Source organism: Mesocricetus auratus, unplaced genomic scaffold (assembly GCF_017639785.1).
Source record: "Mesocricetus auratus isolate SY011 unplaced genomic scaffold, BCM_Maur_2.0 Super-Scaffold_100007, whole genome shotgun sequence".
In the NCBI taxonomy this organism is placed as follows: domain Eukaryota; kingdom Metazoa; phylum Chordata; class Mammalia; order Rodentia; family Cricetidae; genus Mesocricetus; species Mesocricetus auratus.
In genome coordinates, this window is record NW_024429191.1 from 962,731 (window position 1) to 982,728 (window position 19,998).

Here is a 19,998-nt window from a genome sequence, read left to right on the forward strand (position 1 = left end):
TTTTTTTTTTTTGGTATTTACGAGACAGGGTTTCTTTGTATTGTTTTGGAGGCTGTCAGTCCAGCCTGGCCTCAAACTCACAGAGATCCGCCTGCCTCTGCCTCTCAAGTGCTGGGATTAAAGGTGTGCGCCACCACCGCCCGGCGAGCCATTCATTCATCTTAAACTGCTCTTTCCTTTGGAGTTTTTCAGATGGAAAAGCCTTTCTAGATACAAGACAGCAACCTTCCTTCCCTACCTTTCCTTTCTTAAAGAAAGAAAAGGACAATGCAGAGATAAATAACATGGGGATGCTCAAGAGAGAGATAGAAGGCTAAAAAATTACTCTAGTCAGTCATGCTGGTAGCACTTATAGTTCTGGCTACTCAGGAAATTGAGGGAAGATGATCATTTGAGACCAGCTCTGGAAAACATAGCAGGACCCACTCCCTGGTATAAAAAGGATACCAAAACCTGGAAGAAAAGTATAGCTTGGTGGTAGTCTTTCCTTAGTGTGCACAGGGGCCCTGGGTGCTATTCTCAGCATATCAAAAGCAAAAACAACAACAACAACAAAAAAACCCAGAAAAAAAAAACCCAACAACAAAACCACCCAAAAGTGAATTCACAACAAAATGAGTGTGTTTGGTGATTTGAAAAAAATTTTCCTGATACGTGTGGTCTGTTTTATCTTTTCTGTGTTCCCCTACAGTGTTGTGATTCTAGCTAGCTCTTAAGATCCTGCTGCATAGGCAAATGTGGGAGCTGAGATTCATGCTAATTAATCCTAGTTCACCCTGCTTTTTGTGACTAAGTTCCCACTTAAGGTTAATGTACCAGCTTTTAAAAAAGATTTTATTTTTTATGTATACAGTGTTCTGTCTGCATGTCTGCGTGCATGTCAGAAGAGGGAACCAGATCTCATCGTAGATGGTTGTGAGCTGTCATGTGGTTGCTGGGAATTGAACTCAGGACCTCTGAAAGTCACTGCTCTTAACCTCCTAGCCATCTCTCCAGTCCAATGAACCATTTTCTTAAGAAAAAGACACATTTGGAAATATACATACATACATATATTCTGAAGGATTACTTAAGATGAGTCTTTCCTTGAGCATCTGGATTTCTTCCCCCTTTTCTTTCTTACTTGGAAGGACAGTTATTTTCCTTATTGTTAATAGCAGAAGCACATGAGAAATGTGTGCTTACTTTTTTAATGGGACAGTTTCAAATGTAAATTGTAGGTTACTGTCCAATTTAGACTGTATACACAAATTGAGGCCTGGGAAACATTTGACCAGATCAGTTGAGTTGAAGTGTTGAGACCATTTTGTAGGGGGCAGATGCTCCAACTAAACGCATGTGTCTTCTCAATTCCTTGGTGGCTTTTTTTGGGGAGTGGGGGGTGTCCTTGGACTGATCAGCCTACTTAATGATTGTCTTAGAAGTGAGGTGTGGTGGTTCACATCTGTAACCACCACTCTGGTGGCAGAGGCAGCAGGATCTCTGAGTTAGAGGTCAGTCTGGACTATATATCAAGCTTCAGGACAGCCAGGGCTGTCTCAAAATACAAACAAATGTAACAAGATAAAATAAATGGTGTTAGAAATAGGATAGTGAGTTCTGTCTTGTTGCTGAGGGGAGTGCTCACAGTTGCCTCTGGAGGTGTGAAGGTGGAATTGCAAGATCAGCTTTATCTCTGCCAATTAGCTATTTTTTGATGTTATCTTTACACATTAGAATAAAGGAAATTAGGGGAAACTTGTATACTGTATTAGCCCTGTAATTTGGTCTGCTATTCCTCTTTACTGCTTAAACGTTCTCTTTTTGCTTGGTTGCATGTTCTGTTTTCCTGAGGCTTGTTCAGCCTTGGTGCTCTTTGTCAGCTGGTGTAATTTGCCTGATAGCAGGTACGGTCAGGAGCCCCTTATTGTCTTTCTGCCTGTTATTTTCCTAGCCTCCTTACTGCTAGGAAATAATGCTAGCATTAGTGTTACTTATCTATTTGATATTTATGTGTGTGTATATGTTGTTGGTTGTTTTATTACTCTTTTGTTCTTTACTCTTTTGGAAGACCTACTACCCAGCTCCCAAATTAATCTCGTACCAAGGCTTAAGGAGGCTTAGTCTTAATTATAAATGCCCAGCCTTAGCTTGGCTTGTTTCTTGCCAGTTTTTCTTAATTTAAATTACCCCAAGTGCCTTTTGCCTCTGAGCTTTTTCTTTTTCTTACTTCTGAATATCTTTCTTTCACTTTTACTCAAGCTGGCTGGGTGGTTGGTCCCTGACATCCACCTTTCCTTTTCTATCCTGCGCCTTCCTCTTCTCCTTCCAGATTTCTCCTTCTATTTATTCTCTCTGCCTGCCAGTTCTGCCTATCCTTTCTCCTGCTTTGATACTGGCCATATTAGACCATCAAGTGTTTTACACAGGCAAAGAATCACAGCTTCACAGAATTAAACAAATGTAACATAAAGTAATACAACACATCTTCGCATCATTAAAACAAATGTTCCACAGCATAAACAAATGTAACATACCTTAAAATAATATTTCACAACATGTATATGTGTGCGCCACGTGTGTGCTGTGCCAACAGGGGCCAGAAGAGGGTGTTGGAGCCCATGGAGCTGGAGTTACAGGTAGTTGGTGAGCCACCTAAAGTAAGTCCTCTGGACAAGTAATAATACATGCTTTTAACTGCCAACCCATCTCTCTAGCCCCACTAGCATTATTTTTGATGTAGTTAAATCTTAGGTTCTGAGCCAGGCAAGTGTTGCACACCTACAATATCAGCATTTGGGAGGCAGAGGCAGAAAGACAGATCCTATATTCAAAGGACTATATTAGACTATATTGCAAGATTTTTGTCTCAAACAAACACATCTTTTTCTTGATTTATTTTTTTCTAAAAATTTTATTAGTAGATTTTTCTTTAAATTTAACATTTAGTTTTCACTATTTGGTTTTACTTTGGCCTAAATGTGGAGCACAGTTGACATTTTCCCTTTTCATTGGCTAATCTGTCACGGTAGTACTTTTTTTTAGCACAGACTACAGTCTCTAGTGCTTATGAATCTGTTTTGGTGTTTTCTTTTAGTCTAGATTTTTTACTTTGTGCTACTATTTGATTGGCTGGTCCATCAGTTTTTGACACATTGTCACACTGTATATCTCATGTTGGCCTAGAACTTCCTTTGTAGACCAGTCTGACCTTCAGTTCTTAATACTCTGCCTCTATTTCCCAAATACAGATTACAGGCTCATACCATCTACACTCTGAGGTGACCATAGTAAATATGATGAATTTATGACTTTATAAGCTGTTACAACTTGGTAAAGCATGGAGTCTACTTTTTCTAGTTCTTGTGGAATTTTTTTTTAATGCATCTGTGCCTTTGGCTGGATTAGCATTGGAATTATATTAAATGTGGGAATTGGCTTGAAGTTAGTTCATAGGATCATAATGGCTTATCTTTACTTTTTTGGTCATAGCATGGCTATTCATTTAATTAAAGCTACCCAATTGTGGTAGTTTTTTAAAAAGAGATATGTAATGGTTTTTGTCTTGCTTTTTTCCAGTGCTAGAGATGAAAATCAGGGCCTTCTGTGTGCTAGGCAAGAGCTCTACTATTGAGTGATACCTCTCCAGCCCTTTCAAGAAAAATAAAAAAAATTTTTTAGATCATCGCACTCTGCAGTCCAGATTGCGTAAAATACAGGGAAAACCTCCCACATCAACCTCACAAGTGCTTAGACAAAAGTCCTTACTTACCCCTTAGCAAATTTTGGTTTTTCATTTCATCTGATTGACAAAAGAGATGCAATCTTGGTGGAGAGGAGAAGCAGTGAACTGGAAGCTGACAGTATCTGACTCTAGAATAAGATCATTAAGTTTTCTTTGATTGAGTTCATCTGTGTGGAAACTTAGAAGTTGGAGATGGAGGACTGGTGCCTGTTTTATATGTCTAGATTAATTTGTGTGTGAGTAAACAGTGGCCTTGAAGTCTGTAGTTCTTCAGGAAGTACACCCTTGCTTGGAAGTGTCCAGAGCTTTCTGTTGTTCCTGCTATAAGAATACTCAAGGGTCTAACCTTCTTGGGGACAAGCATGAACATTCACAAACCCACACACTGACATCACATAATTAAAATTCAGTCAAATCTCTAACCAAACAGACGTGAATGTTTTCTGTTGTAAGCAGTTATTCCTGTAACCCAGGTGTTGATGCATTTAAAGTCTTAACAGTTTCCCTTCATCGTGAATTGGTTCATGTAACAGAAGCAAGCATGTAGGATTGGATTTAGAGAAATCAATCCATCTGAAAGAGGTGTTTTATATAATTAAAGAAAGGAGTGAAGTCAAAAAGGTTTACTTTATCAGTGAATTCATAGGACTTTTGTCTATATGCATTTGCAGGTGCAAGCACAATAGAGACATCATAATGCTTGAACAGATTGTTGATACTTGTCATTTTTTTTCTCTCCAGAATCTTGTGTAACTAAATGTCTGTTGGCTGAAGATCTTACAAAATACTTTATAGTAAGATTCCCTTCAGTATGAATTTCCTCAGGCCCTCAAAGATAATTGTGATATGCAAAGTGCACAACTTTACCACACTGCTTACATTGTAGGGTTTCTCTACAGTATGATTTTATTCATGATTTTAAAGACTGATGCTACATACAAAGACTTTACCACATTGATTACATTCACAGGGTATCTCTCAAGTATGTGTTCTTTTATGTGTTTGTAGACTACTGACACGTAAAAAGGCTTTACCACATTGATTACATTCATAGTGTTTTTCTCCAGTATGTGTTCTTTTATGTATTTTAAGCTCACTATGACTTGCAAAAGCAGCTGTAGTGTTTTAATGGTTGTTTTTATGAGAAACAAAGGATTATCTTCTGGTTGCAGTATAGGTACTCCACTTTATCTGGTGGCATCTGGTAGAATTGAGTGGGGGACCATGATTTGGGGATAAAAGTTAGTTTTTGCACAGGAAAAAGCCTTTTCCATGTGCTAACTTGTAAATAAAGCTTCTCTTGAGTACTTTTAGAGGGGACTGACAGAGAGCTTGTCTCACATGCACAACGCATTGGCTTCAGTCCTTAGCATTGTATAAACAAACCTTGTGTGATGGTGCACTTGTGTAATCTCAGCAGTTTGGAAGTGTAGGCAGGAGTTCAAGTCATCCTTAGCTAGCTTGAGGCTAGCCTAGACTGTATGAGACAGTTTTTTATTTTTAATTTTTATTTTATGTGTACAAATGTGTCTGGTACTCACAGAGGTCAGAAGTATGTGTAGGGTCCCTTGGAACTAGATTTACAGGTGGTTGTGAGCTACCTAATGTGGGTGATGGGAACAGAACTCTGGCCCTCTGGAAGAGGGAGCACTGCTGAGCCACCTCACTAGGCCAAGAGACCCTGTACAAAACAACAAAAAAAGAGTTGTGGAGAATCCAGGCAATGATGGCACACTCCTGCAGAGGCAGGCAGATCTCTGAGTTCGAGGCCAGCTTGGTCTACAGAGTGAGTTCCAGGACAGCCAGGGCTATTGTTATACAGAGAAACCCAGTCTCAAAAACCAAAAAAAAAAAAAAAGAAAAGAAAAAGAAAAAATAATTACTGTGATCCTTCTGCAGTAATTATAGACCTGTGAGGTAAGAATGGTCTTCACATTTGTAGAGTATTGTCTTGAGGGAAAGAAACACCTCACAAGTCTGACTCAACTAGCACATAGTACATCCTAAAATAGGTGGAGGAGAGCTTGTAAGCAGATATTCAGCCTCAAAAGAAGGGTGGAGCTTAAAAGAAAGTTTTGAGCATTTAACACTGTGCTTTGGGATTTAAAGAGCAGGACTGCTGCTGTGCAGGTGTATATTTTACTGCCATGAAGATATGTGACAATGCCTGTTTATGGTCTTCTAAAGCAGTGTATCTGGAACTGCATTGCTCTTCCCTTTGTCCAGCTTCCAAGAAAGGGGTATTCCTTGTTTACTTGAGCAGTATCTTAGCAAGCACTGCCACATGTCTGTGGTGCCCAAATGTCAAATGTCTTCCAATACAGTTGCTTTAGTTTTATGTGAAGAATCATGAAAAATATACAAGCATCAGAGTTACATTTCTAGGGGAACATGGTAGGACTGGCAATAGTTTATGCATAGGAAATAAGCATTTGTGCAGTGCGTCCATTTCTGTGAAGGACTTTCATTGGAGTCTGAAGTGGTTATCATAAGTACACTGGTGAGGGAGTCACCAGCTACACTGGAAGAGTTGTTACCCTCTTTTAACATACTCCTCTTATTCTCCTTTTCCCAATTCATCAAAAACCCTGGGGGGGGGTGGGCAGTGAGAGAAATTAGAAGTTAATGAGAATAAAATAAGGGTTGTTTCCAGGCCACACTGGTTTGCCTATTGGTATGTCACTGTTTCCCAATATAAATAAGAAAAATTTGCCTAGAAGAGAAATTTCCCTAGAGGTAAATTATGTCTTAGTCATACTGATTAAATGCCATGTAGTTTAATCTGGTGATAGACCATGACATATTTATCATTAAGTGTCTGTATGCTATGTCTCTTGACCAAGTCAGTATTCCATTTTTGTTCAGATCCCTGAGAGATTAGCTCACACTGAAGTCTCCTGGAGGTCTAAGAGTTCTGCCTTGTTCAGTTATGGCCTGTTTGTTTTTTTGGGGGATCCTTGGGTGCAGTACTCCCAGAATACCAAACACGGTAGGCCTCTGAGACAGTTAAATTGTATAAGCTGTTTGTAGTTAAGAGTGTGATGTCTCTTTCTGAAGGAGTGGGGGAGGAAATGACATCTTTGGTGGTAATTATCCCCATGTTGGAGGGTTCTGGTGGGGAAGTTCAGGAGTTCCTGTCCTGTGTCCTTTAGTACAAAAGCACCAAAGATGAGGATATAACTCTCTTTGTGTCCCAACACCAAACCGCTTTTACTCTTCTATGAGACAGGTCTTCAAATTCTGCTCAGCTTGGTCTTAAGCTCCTCCTAAGCTCAAACATTCCTCTTGTCCCAGTCTTCAGAGTGTCTGGGCTGTTGTGTGCAGCTGTATCTCCTTTCAGGTTTTTTATACACTTTTACTCCCATGTGCCCATAAGAAAAGAATACTGTTTTCCAAGTATGAGTATTTTTGTTTTATTTCTTTAGACAGCAATTCTGCTGTCTTGGAGATGTTTCTGTGCTTCATGATAGTTCTGCCTCCTCATCCCTTCCATCTGTATGGTATCTGCTAGCTAGTGTCCTTGAATGTGACTCCTAGGACGTATGTGAGACCTCATCCCTTCCATCTGCACAGTTAGTGTCATCTAGTGTCCCTGAATGTGACTCCTAGAACATATGAGATTGCTACTGGTATCCCTTCTTGGTTCCTAACAGTCCACTTCTCTCTCAAGTCCCAGATTTTACTTTCTCTGCTGACATTGTATCAGAGCTCCCATTGCTCTGCTGGCCAACGGTACTCGAAATTTCCTAAGACTAAGTTTCAGGTAGTCTGGCAAAAGTGGTATTGTTTTGCCTTACTCCAGGTGAGGTTGAACATTTTTCAATGTAAGGATTAGCCAGGCCCATTCCCTTTCTGTGTTGTGCCCATTTTAATCATTTTTATATGTCAGTTTGTGTGAGTTCTTTGTATATGCTAGATTCATTCATTTCACATATATTTAGTGGCATGTAATGCTACTCAGTTGGTAGAGTGCTTGCCTAGCATGCATAAAACCTTGGGTTTGATCCCCAGCACCCCATAAACTGCTTGTGGTGACACATTCCTATAATACTGGGAAGGTGGAAGCAGGAAGATCAAAAGGCAGAGTTACTGTCATCTAACTAGTAGGGTACTGGCAATAAATAAGAATTTGAATTCTTAAGAGGAATTTGGATGAAGGAAAATCTAAATAAATAAGACAATATAGGTAATTAAAAGTGCCATCAAGATTGGATAGAGTCCCAACATCTTCCCAGAGCTCCCGTTTCCTGGGTACTTGCTATTAGGTGGGTAGTCAGGGAAGGGGAGGACAAGATGAGTGATGAGAAGGAGCTGGCTATGTCCAGAGATACCAGCTTGTACCTTGACTCAGAGTTAGGTTGTCTGAGCAAGGGGAACAGGGTGGCAAAGCAGACAGGCCAGCTCGCTGCAGGTGGTTGTAGCCTCCTCAGCCTAAGTGACTGGAGTGAAGAGTCCCACTTCTATAGCTGGTCCTCCTCAGGCCAGGCCAGGTTAGCAACAGCCTTACCCTAGGGGATAGGCACATTAGGACTGGATCAATGGGTTTGTGATTGTTTTAAGGCCTAGGCCTCCTCTTTAATAAAGGAAAATTTTCTGTTTCAGATTACCTAGGAACAATACGATTTGGGGTTATCACAAATAAACATCTTGCGAAACTGGTATCCTTAGTACACTCTGGAAGTGTGTATTTACATAGACATTTCAACACATCACTTGTAAGTATTTTAAAATCACATTTGTATTAGTGCAGTGGTTCTTAATCTTATTGTAGGTTAGAGTCTCAATGAGAACTGGACAAAATGTATGAACCTCTCCCTAGGAAAGAGCAAGTGATTTTATGTCCAAATTGAGAATTCCTATGAACTCACTCCAGAGCCTAGTCCCTGGTAAAAATCTGTGCATTAGAGGGCTCTTGAATGCATTGTTTAGACCTTGTTTGCTTAGCACTTAGATTGTGATACAGCTTTGTTAGTTGTCCTTCTTGAGTGAAACTGTGGTTACTCAGTTGGTGATTTCTTACTCTAGGCCCACTTTCTCTGAGGTTAGCTTCTACTGGGCAGTGTTGTTCATTTGTTCTTATATGAAGAGCAGGAATGTGAGGGGCTTTTCTCCTACAATAACAGTGGAGTGTTGAAGTTCTTGTCAAGACATAGGGAGAAGTAGGTACTTCTCACCTCAGAGATCCTAGGTTCTCATTTCTCCTTTGTTCCCTGATTTCATTTGCTTTTTTGCTGGGACTGTTGCTACTTCCCTACTTCTGAGCATTAAGCTTCACATCTGTGTCCTTGCAGCTTACACAGTCATTGCTGACAGGTGGTTATTCTGAAGTATTTTATTTTTAGTTACATTTATTAATTTTGTCACATGCACACATGTGCACACACACTCAGAGGTCCAAGGACAATTTGCAGGAGTTGATTCTCTCCTTCCATCATCTATGTACTAGGAGTGGAACACAGGTCATCAGCTTTGGCGGCAAGTACCTTTATCCGTTGAGCCCTCTTGCTGGCCCTCTGAGGTGTTTTCATTGTTGGCAGGATTGCTGGCTTTAACAGGATCATTGGCTTTGAGATCCAGTGTTGATTTCTGCCCTTAGCTCAGGGTCATGGGTCTTTCTAAGTGCTGTTGAGCGCTCACCACATAGTGCCCCTTGTTTTCCAGTCATTTTAGCACCTGCCTAACTCTCATATCTCAGATACTGTGCTTTTCTTCTTGCTGTTTATATTCCTAAATGTATTTTTGTGTTTTCCAAATGGAAATGCTCACAGTGTGTTTTAAACCCTCATTGTCGTACTCTAAGCATCACTGCTGTGATCGCCTCCTCCACTGCCTGTTCACTTCCCTTGTGCCTGTCTGACTTTTCACTTCATCTGCTTTGCTAGCTCTCATTTTCTTACATCATTGTTTTAGCCTATATGTATTTATAGCACAGGGCTTCAAAGAAGAGTAAATGGAGAAAGGGAGAACTGGGAAGTAACTCTGAAACTGTCCAGGCTTGCTGCCTCAGCTGGGTGCTTTCAGTTGTTTATCAACTGATGATACCTTTTATCAAGTGAAGTGTCATTGGAACAGTAGTGGGTTTTTTAAATTTTTATTTTTTTGTTTTTGTTTTTTTTGAATAGCAGTGTCTTAAAAAGCAGAAGCAGTGGCACATTCATTATGCAGTCGCATTCCAATCTCCATTCTAGTGGTTACCACATGCTTCATCTTGTGAAACCTTTCACTCTGGAAATTATTTGAAGCTCTGATTTATTGTCATTGAACTTTCAAATGTACTTTCACATTACAGAAGAACAAAGCAACAATACCAAGTGTCTCTTTCCTTCCCGCTACACACAAAGTGAGGTCTGGGGCCTTGTGTAAGCTTTACACTAATTTATCCAGTTTCTGGGGTGACCATCAACAAAACCTGTGTAGGCTTTGTGTTGTGGAAGCTCCACTCTGGCCTCTAGGGCAGGACTTGACAAGCTAAGGTTAAGCTTTAACATCCTGTCACCAAGGTAGGCCTAGATTCTTTTATAAGTACCTCTGTAACTTTCAGACAGGACGATGAGAGGTCATTACAGCCACCTAAAGGCAGGGAGAGTGTCTGTGGATAGGTGAGTCTATCTCAGCAAAAGGTGAACCCAGTGATGTAGAAGTGACATCCTGCTCCCATGGTGACTGTCTCCCCACTTGAGGACACTTGTGAGACTGTGTGGAGAGGTGGGCTGAGTGTCGGCTTTACAGCCAGCAGTGGTGCCTTTTCTGGGTGCTTTTTCTCTCTCACACACAGTGCGACTTGACCAGACCTCTGGAGGACAATGCTGGCACTTTGGCTCTTCCTTGTCTTACTCACCTCTGTTTTATTCTCTTGAATTTGTCCTTGGCAGGTCTTCCCCAGGGAAGTCATGAACTTCACAGCTGAGAACATCTATAAGTGGGCCTCAGAAAACCAGGAGACCCTCTTCCGATGGCTGCAGCCCCATGGAGGCAAGAGTCTGCTGTTGAACAATGAGCTGAAGAAAGGACCAGCACTCTTCCTATTCATACCTTTTGATCCCTTAGCTGAGAGGCATCCTCTCCTGGATGAGGTAGGAGTCCTGGTGATCCTCTCACAGCTCTCCTTCCACATCCAGAGGCGCTAATCCATCGTCAGAGTGGCCATCATGAATAGTAGCTGTGGCTTAGTGGTTTCTGCCTAGGACAGGGATTCCCTCAGATTCTCTGACTGTCTTTATTTAATGATCTTGTCAGAGGTGACTAGGAGGAAAGGGAAATGAAAATTGCCTCCCTAGACATAGACCAGGTGACTGCACTGATGTTCCTGTGTAGAGGGTATTGGGAGCACAAGCAAGCTGATTAGGCCTAGGAAATGCCACTGTCATGGGACCTGGCCAGGCTGCCAGCTTTGGCCATCCTGGGTGCAGCAACACAATGGCCAGGTGCAGCTGCAGTGGTGCTGTGTGTCTTTTTCTTTAGACATTTCTTGTTGCATGGATAGACAGATTTCAGAGACAGGTGCTGTGGAAGTCTTCCCTCTCCCCCTCTGCTTTCGGGGACATCCGTTCTCTCTAGGAGTGAGTTTATTTTATACATGGATCATTTGGAGGCACTTAGAGGAGGAGCAATAACAATCAGCAGAGAGAGCCTGGGATTGCTAAATTGGATTTACTAGGGTTTTATTTTTTCTTTCCCTGAAAGATCCCCTAATTGGCCCAAACCAGAATCTGACAGCCAGTGCAGCAGAGACCAGGCCGGGCAGACAGTGCTCTGGAGGCTGGGGCAGAACTTGTCACCAGCCAAGACTCACTATGCTGTTCTTCAGCATTTGGTTCAAGTTGTTATCCCCACTGGGAGCCTTCTGACTGATGCCACAGTCTGGCTTTAAAGGAAGAAAGGAGAGAGCAATGAAGTAGTTCTGTTCCTTCCTATGAACTAGTCTTAAGACTTCATTTCTTTAGAAAATGTGCCTCTTTTCCATGCCCTGGCCTCTATGCCACCTAGATTAAGAGCCATCTAGGTCTTTGCAGGAAAGACAAGGTTTCAGCTTTGCTGGTGCCTATGGCTGTGACTTTTTACTTTTGGGATATTGTCTTCCTTAACTTGGACATGAAGAGAGGTGGGTAGTGTTGGCAGGAGTCCAGACCCTCACTCCAGAGGGCTGAGGTTGAGTTTGGCACCAGAGGGAGGCCTTGCTTTTGTTCATTCACAAATGAGCATCTCCCCACATCTTCTGTTTCTAGCATCTACCAGTAGACCTTTTTAAAAAATCAGTTTCACCTGTGACTCTTCACAGGGTTCCTAGGGTGCTATGTAGTAGATGGAGTCTGTCACCCTCCCTCCACATATGGGCGAATGGCCTCTCTTAATATTGTGCATTCCTGAGACAAGTATGATCTGCCCAGTACTTCCATCCATGTGTCAGGTCAGTCTGGCCAGTGTTCACTGGATGCTGGGAGCTCATGGGGAGAGAAGTGTGTGCAACTATAAGTGTCTGGTCTCAGAAACTGATCCAGTTGGGAACTAAGAGCCTGCTCATTACTCAAGAGGACAGTCAGGCCAGCCAGGCATGGTCAGGAAGTAAAAGAAGAAAGTGACATCCCAGAGAACAAGAACCTAGCAGAAGAGGGGAGGAGGGGCTTGGAAAGAGCATCATAACCTGGGTAAGGAGAGCTAACAGCTCAATAGAGAAACAGAGTTCAGGACAGCTTTGTTTTTCATTGTGGGCCTAGGTCTGGGCAGAAAATTGAGGGCATAGTAGGCAAGGACCCTTATGATGGTTGTGGGCTTTATGTAGGTCATAAGTGACCAAGCGGTGGCTGTACCAAGTCTAGGAGTGGGCAACTGCCTTTACATATACACCACCAGCATGCACACCCCATACTTGCATGTGTACACACAAAGAAAACTTAGATCCTGACACCAGGTACACTGTTCCCTAGTGTCACTACAGCATTCTTGAGACATCATGTGATATATTATGAAACATGCTAATCAAAGGAAATATCTGTCTCAGCCTGCAGTGTCCTTTTGATTTGTTCTCCATTCTGAGTGATCTTTCAGGCATTCACAACATGAGTCAAGTAAGCAGAGGCATCTAGACTTGAGAGATTTCTTAGATAGAAGACAACAGAAATATTGACAGCACAGACATTTATAATTGTTTACAAGTTCTTAATTGTTTACATTAATGAAATATGACATAGATTGAAACACATTAATAGGATGTACCATGAATTTTGTTTTCTAAACTGTTTCTGTAAGAGGCTTATGATATGAAAACCTACTTAGTTCATAGGAGAGAGCTAGGAGGCCTCACCCCTCAAGAGCATGGCTGCTGTGTGAGATACTAGGAACCAGACAAAGAAAGAAAATGATCTAGGAACATTGTTATCTTTCTGTAATGAATATTCATATTTGGGGAGATTTATAAAATACAGCAGTAGATCTTATGTTTTATGGGGTGTGCAGAGCCCTGGAGAGTAGTTATCTGTTATGTTATCATTGAATATAAACCAGTCCAGGAAGAGTGGAAGGTTCCAGGGTTTTTGTGTGTTGTCAAGGCCTGTTCTGTTGGCATAATGTGCTGTCAAGGATCTTGTCCAAAAAGGAGGATGTTTGTATGGGTGAGGGGTAATTTAAAACACTAGTTAACCACCTAAAGTGATGTTTTATTCCAAGGGCTAGTCTATAAGTATGTTTTGGATTAATCTTCCATAAATATTGTTATAGAAATTGTCTAAATTGGAAATGTGTTCGTTAAATGGTTCATACATACCTACACATGTCTTGTCTGTTTGAGACAGTTTCATGTAGCCCAGGCTGGCTTTGAACTCACTAAGTAGCTGAAGATTACCTTAAACTTGAGAGTAAGGTGGTTACTATCTTCAAGAAAGGATATTGTGTACATTTCTCTGAAATGCCATGTGTTCACATGTGCTCAAACTTGGTCCTATCAGTGAGGATTCATTCATAAGCCTGTAAAGAAAAGGGATGTTATAGCATAAGTTTTTGAGGCTGTGGGAGGGGTGTCAGGGACTAGGAGTGCAGAAACTAGTTCATTTACCATTCAGAGTGGGATTGCCTTTACCTGAGCAGCCTCCCAATTTGAGGGTCTTAGGAACAGCTGGAGGAGGAGGCACAGTCCTTGGCCAGGCATCAATAAGATGCATCACTATAAGAGGGCCTGGTCTGCTCTAGACGGGATGGCATGAGCCTGCAAAGGCAAATGGGTCAGAATATGACTGTATTTATCTACCGGTAATAGAAAGCTAGAAAGCTACCAAGTATCACTTGGCCAAGGAATATCCATTATGCTTAGGGTTGTACTTTAGAAGTTGGGAAGAGGGGGAGGTGACCTGAGGAGACTGATGAGAGATGAGGATGAGCTGGTTTCTAGCCACAGTGGTGCAGGGAGGCAAGAAGTGCTCTAGAAAGGAGAGATGGGCATGGACAGTTGGGAGCAGGCTGCATTGGGGATCTCCTAGAAGGCATGAATACATTTGAGAGGATAGATGGTGTAAATTTACTTAAATCTACACATGTGTTTGCATAGTTTTCAGACTTACTAAAGATGGAGAAAAAGTGACAGCATAGGGGAACGTTAACAGTGTGAAGAAAGTACACTCACCTGGAAAGCAAGAGGGTTCAAGTCTGTTTGGATTCTTTTAATGGTCTGGACACATCCCTGAGATGAACTTCATTTATCTATGGTGGATTTATCTATGATGGGCAGACATTTCTAGAACTTTCTAGCTCAGAACAATAGTTCAGTGCTTGCCGATAGAGGGACAGTGTTGTAAAAAATATACTTGTGGCACACGCACTTGGGAGACAAGCTGGCGGATCTGTGAGTTTGAGGCCAGGCTGATCTACAGAGTGAGTTCCAGGGCAGCTAGAGCTGGAGAGTTTTGGTATGACCACTTCTCCTTTGAGGCGGTCTTTGCCTGGGCTCCTGCCTGTGACTTAGGGATACTATCCAGGCAGCATAGCTGCCTTCTCTACATCCACAACCCTTGTCTCTTACGAGCTCTGCCCTGTCTTTCAGATCACCGAAGTGGCCTTGGAGTACAATAACTGTCATGGGGATCGGGTGGTGGAGCGTCTCCTTCAGCACCTTCGGCGGGTGGAGGCACCTGTGTTCCAGTCCCTGGCACCAGAGCTGCCAGCCCCACTGCCTGATGTTCAGCTGATGGCAGCGTCCCCCTGCTGCAACACAGTGGTGCTGCCACAGGGGCCAGCCCTCTCCAGGACCCACAATGTCTGTGAACTGTGTGTCAACCAGACAGTGGGTGGTACCAAGCCGAGCTCAGTGAGCGTGCCACAGTGCAGCTTCTTCGAGATGGCAGCTGCTCTGGATTCTTTCTACCTCAAGGAGCAGACTTTTTATCACGTGGTGTCGGGCAGCATAGAATGCAGCAATTTTTTAACCTCTTACAGCCCTTTCAGCTACTACACTGCATGTTGCAGGACTATATCCCGGGGCATGGCAAGCTTCACTGGCTCTGAACAGGATGTCTTTACAGCCCCGGCTATCACATTCTCTTCCCTCGAGAAGAGCTGTGAGGCTACTACCCCAAGCTCCATTCCTCACATTGAGGAGAACAGGTACCACTTTCCTGAAGTGGGCCTCACTAGCACAACCTTCACAGGCCTGAGCTGCAGAACCAACAAGACCCTGAATATCTACCTTTTGGATTCCAATTTATTTTGGTTATATGCAGAGAGACTGGGTGCCCCGAGCTCTGCTCCCGTGAAAGAGTTTGCCACGATTGTTGATGTGAAAGAAGAGTCGCACTATATCTTGGACCCTGAACAAACCCTCATGAAGTTCACTCTAGGTACTGTAGGTGCTTTGTCTCTCTGAGCATGATAAGCTTTGCTTAGCTTAAGTCTAATAACTTGCACTGATGATCTCATTATTGCTGATCATGGGGTGATGCCAGCTTCATAGATCCTTTGAAGTCTTCAGACAACTGACCATAAATTGTCTTTATCTGTTGCTCATTTTGAAAAGAAGCCAGTTTATCTGGTAAATAGAGGAGAAGCTTCTACCTGCAAAATTCTGGTTGAGTTTGTCAGCTAACCTATGGGAGCTAAGGGACCTAGACTGGCAACTTCTGTCACATTTCCAAGGCTAAGCAAACATTAATCCCAGGAACCTGGCTCCCATGCCAGACAGAATGATGAGAGCCTTTCTAGTGGGACGTGCAGGGGCTGATGAACACGGCCATTAATAGTACCAGCGATTGAAAGGAACTGAAGCAGAAAGGAGTGAGCTTAGACTCTTGCTCATTCTTGTTTCATGGGGTTGTATGTATGAGTTTCAGGACCAGTGGACCCCATTTTTTCTGCTAAAGTTTCATAGCATGTTGGGGAAGCCTGCCTTGACCCCCATCCCCTACATTGTAACACACCAACGTTGAGAGCAGGTTGCAAAACAGCGAAATCCACTGGGGATGACCTAAGGCTTTACTGTGGGAAAGTTCCCCAGAGTTGGCTCCTGGGACTTGGCAGCAGCAACAGCAAATGGACTTATGCTGTCCTGTTCCCAGGCTTTGCTGAAGTCCCTGACATACAACACAGGAAAGTAAGAATTGAAAAGCCTTGTTAGTTCAGCATCACTGGAAAAGCAGGGAGAGCCAATGCTTGCCAAATGAAGAGAAGAGGAATTTGATAGTGAGAGGGACTTGATTTCCAGGTTGAGAGAGTATGCAAGCAGGACGAGCGCAGTGCCCTAAGTACTAGTCGTCCTGGCTATCCTTTCATCAGTCCAGGTGAAGCATTCACATTAGCCACCTTCATGAAAGGATTCATGTAATGTTGGTTTTTCTGTATCAAGTTATTAAGAGTTCCTCAATGCACAAAGCAAACCTGTGACCCACAGTTACTCCCAATTCATGATATGTTGGTGTAGTCAATTTTCTTAAAACGAAACAACTGTGTAATTTATTTTTATATTTATTTTTATTTTATGTGCATGGGTGTTTTGCTGCATGTATGTCTATATACCAACACTTGTATGGTATCTGCAGAGGCCATAAGAGGATGTCAGATCCCCTGGAACTGGTTACAGGTGGTTCTGAGCCACCATGTAGATGCTAGGAATCAAACCTGGGTTTTCTGGAAGAGCAGTCAGTGCTTTTTACCTTTGAGCTATCTCTCCATCTCCCCAAGCATGTAGTTTAAAATTTTATTATTTTTGTATGTATATGGTATTTTGCCTGCATGTATATATGGTACCTAGAGAGACCAGAAGAGGGCATTGGATCTCCTGGAACTGGAATTGTAGGCAATTTTGAGCTAACATGTAGATGCTGAAAAAACTGAATCCAGGTCCTCTGGAAGAGCAGCCAGTGCTCTTCACTGATAAGCCTTGGCCCCTAACCATGTTTTTGTTTTGTTTTGTTTTGTTTTTTCGAGACAGGGTTTCTCTGTGGCTTTGGAGGCTGTCCTGGAACTAGCTCTTGTAGACCAGGCTGGTCTCGAACTCACAGAGATCTATCTGCCTGCCTCTGCCTCCTGAGTGCTGGGACTAAAGGCGTGCGCCATCACCGCATGGCCCATGTTTTTGTTGTTATTCATTTTACTTTTTCCATTTGAGATAGGGTGTGTCTATATAGCCCTGGTTAGCCTAGAATTTACTATAAAGACCATGCTGGCCTTAAACTCAGACAGCTCCACCTGCCTCTGCCTTTCAGGCATGAATAAAGGTGTGCACCACCACACTCAGGTGAGCATGTAAGTTTTTAAGTAGTGATTAGGTTCTCTGGATTCTGTGAGTGATACTCAAGAGAAGCTCAGACACATTTGAATTTTAGAATTTCCTGAAATAAACTCTCATTGGCTTTCATTTTCTCTTCTGTATCAACTGGGGCCAAACTCTTCTGTTGGGCCAGCTATTCTATACTTGGTAGCAGTTTTGAGAGTTCCTAGAATTTAGAATTTAGGCTTTATTCGGATTGGGAAATCTTGGTTTCACAGTCCAAAACTATAGCCAGCTAAGTGTTTTTCCAGCTGTGATAAGGACGCATCTTCAGTGTTCACATGACACTCTTCACTTCCTTCTCCTGCTGAGTGAGTCATTGTCTGTTGAGACTCCATTGGAGGGAGTTGGAAGAGAGAAGTGAAGTTCAGACTAGTGTTGTTGCTTCACCGAGGCAGAGGATTTTGAGGTGGTGGCATTTGTGGGAAGGGTGAGATTATTGCTTAAATTAGGGCTTTTATTACTTGGTTTATTTATATATTTCCACCATGTATGATTGTTTATTTTTGTTAGCTTTTTAAAAAGGAAACTTGAACTTTAATAAAGGGAACAAAAAGGCTCCTTGGCCTCGGTTAATGAGCACTGAACACTTTCACATTGTACTGTCACTGAATTTATAGTGATGCTTAAAGAGCTTAGTGTCCAAGCTGCCTCTCTTGCAAAAGGTACAGTGTGCATTGCTGTGTACATTCTCATGCTGTATATGTGTGGGCAGTCGCTTTGGAAAAGAGCAGACTGGAATCCCCATTTGTATTGAGCATCCCACCTACATAAAGCCAAACCTATATGGTGTCTTGTTAGTAAAGGACTGTCCTCTGAGAGTTGGTACTACCAAAGTCAAACATGATGGCAGCCTGGGCACCTTTGTCCCAGGGGTAAAAACATAAGCATGGAGCTGGATGTGGAGGTGTACACATTTGAACCTATTACTCAAGGGACAGAGACAGGTGGATCTCTGAGTTCAAGGCCAGCCTGGTCTTCAGAGCAAGTTCCAGGTGAGTCAGAGCTACAAAGTAAGATAATGTCTCAAAACAAAACAAAAACCCAAAATAAAATAACAATTAAAAAAAAAGTAAGCATGGGACATCGTTTCAACTTTAAAGTAGGTGAGCTATTCTGCTTGTACTTAGAGCAAAGATGATCTCATTTTTCTCTTAATTTTTAGCGTCTTTTATTCAAAACTTCAGTGTTCTCTACAGTCCCTTGAAAAGGCATCTTACCGGAAGTGATTCTGCCCAGTTTCCGTCTCAGCATTTAATCACTGAAGTGACAACTGATACCTTCTGGGAAGTAACCCTTCGGAAACAGGTATGGGGCTGGAGATACTTCATAGTAGAAGTATTATGAGGCCCTGATCACTACAAGAAACAGGTTTAGGGGCTCAAGAGTAGAGCAAAAATCAAGCCATCCATTCCTGTTAAATTCTACAGCTGTAGCCACTTGGGGGAAAACAGTCTATTTTTGATATGCAGATTAGTCTAGTGGTGGGACATGAGCAGATTGCATGGTGCTTTTCTAACTGCTAAGACCGTAAAGAAAACACATAATTACAACCACAGATGAAAAAAAAACTCACCATGATTCTTGCACAGTCAGTGACTCAATGCCTTCAGGATTCAGCACAGCAGGAAATGAGGTCCAGGACCAGGTATGAGTAACTGTCTCCCCTTCCCACAGGATGTTCTGCTGCTCTATTACACAAAGTGGTGTGGCTTTTGCCCATCTCTTAACCACATTTTCATCCAGCTGGCTCGACTCCTGCCAGAAGATACATTTACTGTGGCTAGGTAAGGACACCAGTCTACAGCATCATGGGTCCTTTCTGCCACCTAACCCATGGTAGGTGGGCTTGAATCTAATGATCATGAAGATGTTTATTGCTGATCAGATTCATAGGCAGATTTGGCTGCTTGGAGGTCTTGGGAAGGGGATGCCCAGAATTACCACCCAGTCCTTGTTTCCCCTCTTCATTGGTGAAATCCAGAGAAAGACTTTGTTAATAGCCATGTGTCTTATTTTGTGATTCCATGGATACTTTATATGGGCTTTTGTATAAACACATTTTGAATCCGTTGTTTGTTTTGCAACAGGCTCTCACACTCTGTAGCTCAGGATGTCTTGAGCTTACTATGTAGCTTACTTACAGACTGGCCTTTAATTCTTGGCAGTCCTTCTGCTTTGGTCTACCAAGTGCTACGGGTACAGTTGTAAGCTACCATACCTGCCTTCAAATACCATCTTAGTTATATTTATTACTTGACAGTTGTGTATGTGGGTATACTTGCTTTGTTTTATTTTGAGAAGAGCCTACTCTCCCCATCCTGGTTTCAGGTTGTTTTGTTTTTGTTTTGTAATCAAGTTTATCCAGAGTCACTCACATACTCATGGCTGTGGAGCTACACACTAGAGCACAGAGGACATACCAGTGGCTACCCTATTGAAGATCAATACTTCCTCTTCTCCTCCATGAACCCTTCCCCTCTTTATGACTAAATGTGTGAGTTCATAATTGCAATGGCCATTCTTC

General features: G+C 42.3%; 1 protein-coding gene across 2 annotated transcripts in view; it reads left to right on the forward strand.

Annotated features, from left to right (window-relative positions):
• The window catches only part of Txndc11 (thioredoxin domain containing 11), a 52,976-nt gene that overhangs the window by 23,987 nt on the left and 8,991 nt on the right, over positions 1–19,998 (forward strand). For both annotated transcript variants that reach the window (XM_021235607.2, XM_005084578.4), the window contains exons 6-10: positions 8,327–8,439; positions 10,597–10,797; positions 14,754–15,546; positions 18,637–18,779; positions 19,149–19,258. In XM_021235607.2, the coding sequence (XP_021091266.1) occupies positions 8,327–8,439; positions 10,597–10,797; positions 14,754–15,546; positions 18,637–18,779; positions 19,149–19,258 (1,360 nt within the window). The remainder of the gene's footprint in view (positions 1–8,326; positions 8,440–10,596; positions 10,798–14,753; positions 15,547–18,636; positions 18,780–19,148; positions 19,259–19,998) is intronic.